This window comes from Amborella trichopoda, chromosome 9 (genome assembly GCF_054954075.1).
Source record: "Amborella trichopoda isolate Santa Cruz 75 chromosome 9, AtrichopodaSantaCruz75HAP2 v2.0, whole genome shotgun sequence".
NCBI lineage: Eukaryota > Viridiplantae > Streptophyta > Magnoliopsida > Amborellales > Amborellaceae > Amborella > Amborella trichopoda.
This window is the reverse complement of record NC_142344.1, coordinates 29875367-29881366: the sequence shown is the minus strand read 5'-3', so window position 1 is coordinate 29881366 and position 6000 is coordinate 29875367. Positions and strand designations below refer to the sequence as shown.

Here is a 6000-nt window from a genome sequence, read left to right as displayed (position 1 = left end):
CGTTTTTGAAAAATTGAAAATGGGTCATTTCATATTTTTTTTTTTTTTAAAATTATTATGAAATCCAAAAAAAACGTATATATGAGTAATAATGAAAAGTATTCAGTATTTTGGTAATAACAAAAACTAGAACAAATATTTACCTAATTTTTCTTATTAGAAAACTCAAATTTTAAATTTATTTTTGAAGCTAATCATCAATTAACTCATCATTCCCAAATTTTCGTATTGAAAGAAATCCTTCCAAATATTTCTATGCTATGAGGGAACACAGTATACGTGCTCCATAGTCCAGACTTTTTCCTCGTGGTGTACGCTAGCGAAAATACCACGCGAGGAGTCTCGATGAGAGAGAAAGAGAGAGGGGGACAGGGGGACAGGGAGGGAAGTTTGAAGCTCGAACGAATGAGATTACATAAGAGGTGGAGACTGTAGAGAGTTCAGAGTGGTGGAGAGAGACAGAGAGCAGATGGCTGCGAAGGAAGATGGATCATCGACGTGGGAGGCAGAGGTGGAGGAGGAGGAAGAGGAGGAGGAGGAGTTCAAGATTTGGAAGAAGAACAGCCCCCTCCTTTACGACATGGTCCTCTCCCATGCCCTCGACTGGCCCTCCCTAACCGTGCAATGGCTTCCTCCCAATGACCATGACGACGATGCCGTCTTCCCCCTAATCCTCGGCACCCACACCTCCTGCGGCGAGCCCAACTCCCTCATCATCGCCCAAGCTCACCTCCCTCCAAAACAAACCTCAACCTCCCTCTCCATACCCAAGGTACATTTTACTTGCTTATTTTCCTTATTGGATTTCATATCCATTCTTTGATTAACCCTTACCTTCCGCTCTATTAGAAGTTTGTGATGTTTTATGATTATCCTTTGCAAAAATCATCCCCCTAGAACTTCCTTCGATCTCATGTTTTTTGTTATGTTTTTTCTATTCCCCGAACTAAGTGAATAGCTTTGGATGAATTTTGAGCCTCGGCGGTTGGATTGGAACAGGCTCATTTAGTGGTATGGTCCATCCTTGAAATAAATAGTTGGCTTGTATGAGACCCTCTCTGAACATATTGATCCATGGTGTTTGAGCAGGACTCAAACATGTTTATCTTAGATGATAATGTGTGAATTTGTAGCATCTGTGCTTGAATGTTACTTAAAAAACTTTGAGATAGAAATGAAAACAATATGCATAAATAGTATAACGATAACTAAGAGGCTACATTGATAATGTATGTATATGCTCTGCAAGTCATGATATCAATACAAAAGAAGGTATAATTTATGTTTTAAAAAGAAACATAGTCATGATATTAATACAAAATGAAGTAGTTTATATGTGAAAAAGAAAGACAGTTATTATCTACATCATCGTATAGGAAAATGTTTTGGTGCCGCGTTGTTTACACCAAAGGTGCCCCTCAGTTGCCATGTTTTTTGGATGTTGGGGGACCCATAGAACAATTGGGAGTCATTCTGTTAATTCTTCAAGATCAATTTCCTTAGAAAAGGGGTTTGGAACCCTTAACACTGCTTGATCTCTGCTGAAGTCTCAAAATCTGATTAAAACCACCCATTTGTATGGACAGTTGATTGGTATGATGTGGAACATCTTATGAGGTTGAAATCCTTTTTATTTTGCATTTTATTTTGTGATGGAGATTGTTTGCAGATGTTTACAACCACTTTTGGTTCCTCAAATAATGAAATAAAATGATTTTAATGCATGGCTGCACTGATCTTGGCGTGGCCATGGGTACCCCAAAAACGGACCCTTATGCAAAATAAGAGTTAGAGTGCATATATAAACACACACATATATGCACATACGTGTGTGCGTGCGACCGTGCATGCGTCTGTGTGCACACAGCGCATGCTCCCACGTTCCTGCACGTGTGCGTGAAATTGCCTATAAATCTGAGATTCCCTTCTTAGGCAAGCGGTCGATGGAAATAGTTCGGGACAAGCGGGCTTTCTTGTATCTGATTCCTGCTTTTATAAACAGGTCTTGGATTGTTTGTGTGTTGAAATCTACCAAGTGACAAAGAGACAGATTGGTGGAAACAATACTATTTGGATGATGTGTCAATGAACTGGATGGAGGCCTCAATCTTTCTAGTGTGGACTAGCCGAGAATATTTGGAGCATAACTGAGGGTGATTTTGGTATACATGGTTGGATGGGCAAAGGTTTGGTGAAGTCTGATTTGGTGAGTGAGCAAGCAAGGAACCATATTGCAGGAAAGAGGAGCATGTAAGGGGACATGTGTTTTCCTGATGATGGTACAAGGCAAAATTTAAATACATTAGATTAAGGTGTATTTGTAAATGGCATATCCATAAATGAGATACATCTTAAGCCTAGTATGATGCAAATCTTTGTTTCTATTCCTATCTTGTCAAATTGAATACCATGCAAACCCTTACAAATATAATGAATAGTCTGTATAGGACCACAAGAGGTGGTCCTTGCATCCTTAAAGACAGAGCTTTGGTTCCCCCTTGCATACAAGACATATGTCTCCCTCTAGAGGAGGCTGGAGTCTATATCTTAGAGGGTAATTCTAGCTTATATGATTTTACTTGCAACCAAATATAGCTCGTATTTGTTATTCGGTTTCTTACCACAATGAAATTTACCCAGCTTTGCTTACTTGATTACATGGCATTCACCATTGCAGGCATTTTTTCAGAATCTTTCTTGAGGCCATTTGCATCTTTGAATCCGATGCGCTGACAAAGTAGCTTGGGGATAAAAAAATGGTTCAAAAATTGGAATATTTTGAATATGTCATGGTCGTTTGCTCATATGACCATGCAATAAATCACAAAAAAATTGGGTTCTCGTATGTGACTAATCATAGACAAAGTGGTTCAGCATATGCTTCTTCTCATTATTTCTTTATTGGCTGAGTATTGTTTTGTTTTTTGAGAATGGTTGGCTGATTGTCTTTTTGTTATATGAATTCTTAAAGATACAAAAGTTTGTGCTTTGGTTGCAGGTTTTGATAGAAAAAGAAATATGTCATGATGGTGAAGTTAATCGGGCTCGGTATATGCCCCAAAATTCTCGCATTATTGCCACCAAAACAATTCATTCTGATGTTTTTGTCTTTGACTATGGCAAGCATCCTTCTAGAACTCCTCCTGGGGGTTCATGCAGTCCTGATTTACGATTGAGAGGTCATACCATGGAAGGGTATGGGTTGTCTTGGAACCCTCATAAGGAGGGTTACCTGTTGAGTGGTTCTGATGATTCCCTTATTTGCTTGTGGGATATCTCTACTATGCCACAGCAGCAGGTGCTTGAGGCGAAAGAAGTGTACGATGTAAGTATCATGTTTTCCAGAAGTATCGTGGATTATAACCAACTGTTTGTGAATGGTATATGATCTTAACTCTTTCAATTGCTAATGGCTAGAGTTTGCACCGATGCTGTATCACCTTGGTTGTTTAAAAAATATTGTTGATATTTTGAAAAAATTGGGAAACACCATTAAAATAACCTCATTGTTTTGATATTTTGAAGATATTTTTGTAAAAATTTGGATTTTTTTAAATGTACTACTTATATATATTTGTTTATATTGAAAATTTTGTTATTTCTTTGTTAGTATAAAATAAAACCAAAGACTTTTCCGGAATTTGCTGAAGTCGTGAAGCACTTCTGTTCCCCATGCAAAAGGAAGCAGTCTGTATATATATCTAGACATGCAGCATTATGAAGAAAATGTTATTTCAGGTTCATGAGGGCGTGGTTGGAGATCTTTCTTGGCACTTAAAGCATGAATATCTATTTGGATCTGTAGGAGAAGATTGTCGGTTAAACATCTGGGACTTGCGCTCTTCTCTACCCAAAAAGCCTCTGCAGTCCATTCTTGCACATCAGGCTGAGGTGAGGAGATCTACGGTTAGGCTATGACAACTATTATTTGTTCATCCATATAGCTAGTACTTTTGTGGGATAATCTATTATTTATGTAGAGCAAAAATATGGTTATGCCTGCTAACCTTGTTTTTCCATGTGGAAATGTTTTGGTTTTTATTTAGAGTGGGAAAGAGTTAGCATTTGACATACATATGATCCCACCAAATATCTGATCTTGTTGAAAAGCTCAATGACCAATCTAAATGGTAGAGATGGAAAGAAACAAGGACTGTGACTGTGGACTGAATGACACAGATATCATCATCTTTTGATGATTTTGTGTTTATTGGGTTCGAACTAATTATGTAGTTATGTAATTGTATGAGATGAGTTTATTTGTTTGCTAGCAGTTCTTCTTATAATAAATGACATATATAATAATAAACTATTGCCGTGCTGGAATTAGATTTTTCTTGCTGAAAACATCAATTCTACATATTGAGATATGGAACTCAATCTTTTGAATTTTCTACATAAATGATTTGCCACTTTAAAGAGACTTGCCCTGCGAAGTAGGTTTGGAGGACCTAATTGTCAGTTATTGATTTATAGTAAAGATGGGTGCTGATATGATAGACCATGTAGAGAACATACACATGAAGATAGAATGTGATAATTGATTTTTCTATTGGAATGAATTTAAGTTGGGATAGAGGACACTTGGTTTACTGCCTCAACTAAGAATTTCTGTCAAAACATAGGTTCTTTTTAACAAATATTTGCTTGAAAATGGAAATTAATATTCACCATTATTTATATGTGGCTATATCTGCTATTTGTTGCTTGTGAGGAATTTAAAATTTGATGAACTTCATAGTAATGGCAGCTAACCCAGGTCGTGGCCTTCTGTCTAATAAACTGACCTTCCATTCTGCTAAAAAATAAAATAAAATATAAAATAATTAATTGATCTGAACTCAATACTTTAGTGCCTACAATCAATCAAGCTTAAATTATAATTTTCGACTAATGGATGGTATAAACCTTTAGATTATCTTGTTATTAAGTTATTGTGGTATTTTATTTTGTTAGGTATCATTAGATTGAGGACAAACTACCTCTGTACCATAAACAAAATAAGAAATTACACAGAGATCCAAATTATTGTAAATTTTACATGGACATCCACCCGCATGCTCTTTTTTTCCTCCCCCATTGCCCCTCAGTCTTATGTTCCTAGCATTAGACTGCTTTTTTATTTTTTAGATTTTTTTTGAAGTGCAAGGAATGGTCTGAGTTTTGGATTGTCAAACAACTTGGCTTTTGTGAAGATTGTACAAGCCAAGTGGTCCTATGTTTGGAACCTAGGACCGGTCTTCGGACTATTTCATTTAAAGTCAAGGGACCTTGGACCGGTACTTGGACCGTGGAATTCACAATCCAGGGATTAGTTTAAGGTTCTATGCCTCGGACTACTCAACTTTTACAATCTTCATAGAAGCCAAGCAGTCTGAGGTTCCAGATCTCAAACCGGTCTTTACACTTCAAACAAAAGCATCAAATGAAAAGGTGGTCCAAGAATCCATCCCTTCGACCAGTCCTTATAGTTGAAATAAAAACAAAAATATAAAAAAGCGGTCCGAGGTTTATAACATTGGGCTGAGGGGAAAATTGGAAAAAGTTAAAACTAGAAAAGGCGAAAAAAGTAACGGTCCAATATTTGGAACATAAGACAAATTGGTAAATTTTGGACCTCCTCAAAGTTACCATACTTAAATTTGGTACGTACATAAATTTTCCCTAGATTTAAGACTCCTCACATATGAAAAGATGAGAGAGAGTAGACTTAGGTGTGCTGGCCATGTATGGCGCATACCCAGTACAACACCTGTTAAAATGTGCGAGTTAGTTCAAGTAGAAGGCTCAAAAAGGGCAAGGGATAGGATCTAAAGGACATGGTTTGAAGTAATGAGAAAAAATATGGAGGCTTATGGCCTCTTTGAGGATATGGTCCTTAGTATAGTAGAATGGAGGACCATGATTCGTGTAGCTACCCCCAATTAGTTGGAAAAAGGCTTTAACTATCATGACATGGAATTTGTTTGTGTTTGCCATTTGGTTTGCTTTACTTTTCTG

The 6000-nt window shown here is 37.1% G+C and overlaps 1 protein-coding gene across 3 annotated transcripts in view; it reads left to right on the top strand.

Moving 5' to 3' along the window:
- The first annotated feature begins 442 nt into the window (after positions 1–442).
- Positions 443–6000, top strand: part of LOC18428510 (histone-binding protein MSI1) — a 30207-nt gene continuing 24649 nt past the window's right edge. For 2 of the 3 annotated variants that reach the window (XM_088846767.1, XM_088846768.1), the window contains exons 1-3: positions 443–772; positions 2999–3325; positions 3739–3891. In XM_088846767.1, the coding sequence (XP_088702893.1) occupies positions 470–772; positions 2999–3325; positions 3739–3891 (783 nt within the window). In that variant the 5' untranslated portion in view covers positions 443–469. Of the gene's footprint in view, positions 773–2002; positions 2280–2998; positions 3326–3738; positions 3892–6000 lie in introns of those variants that run through there. The other variant, XM_088846769.1, reaches the window with a different exon arrangement.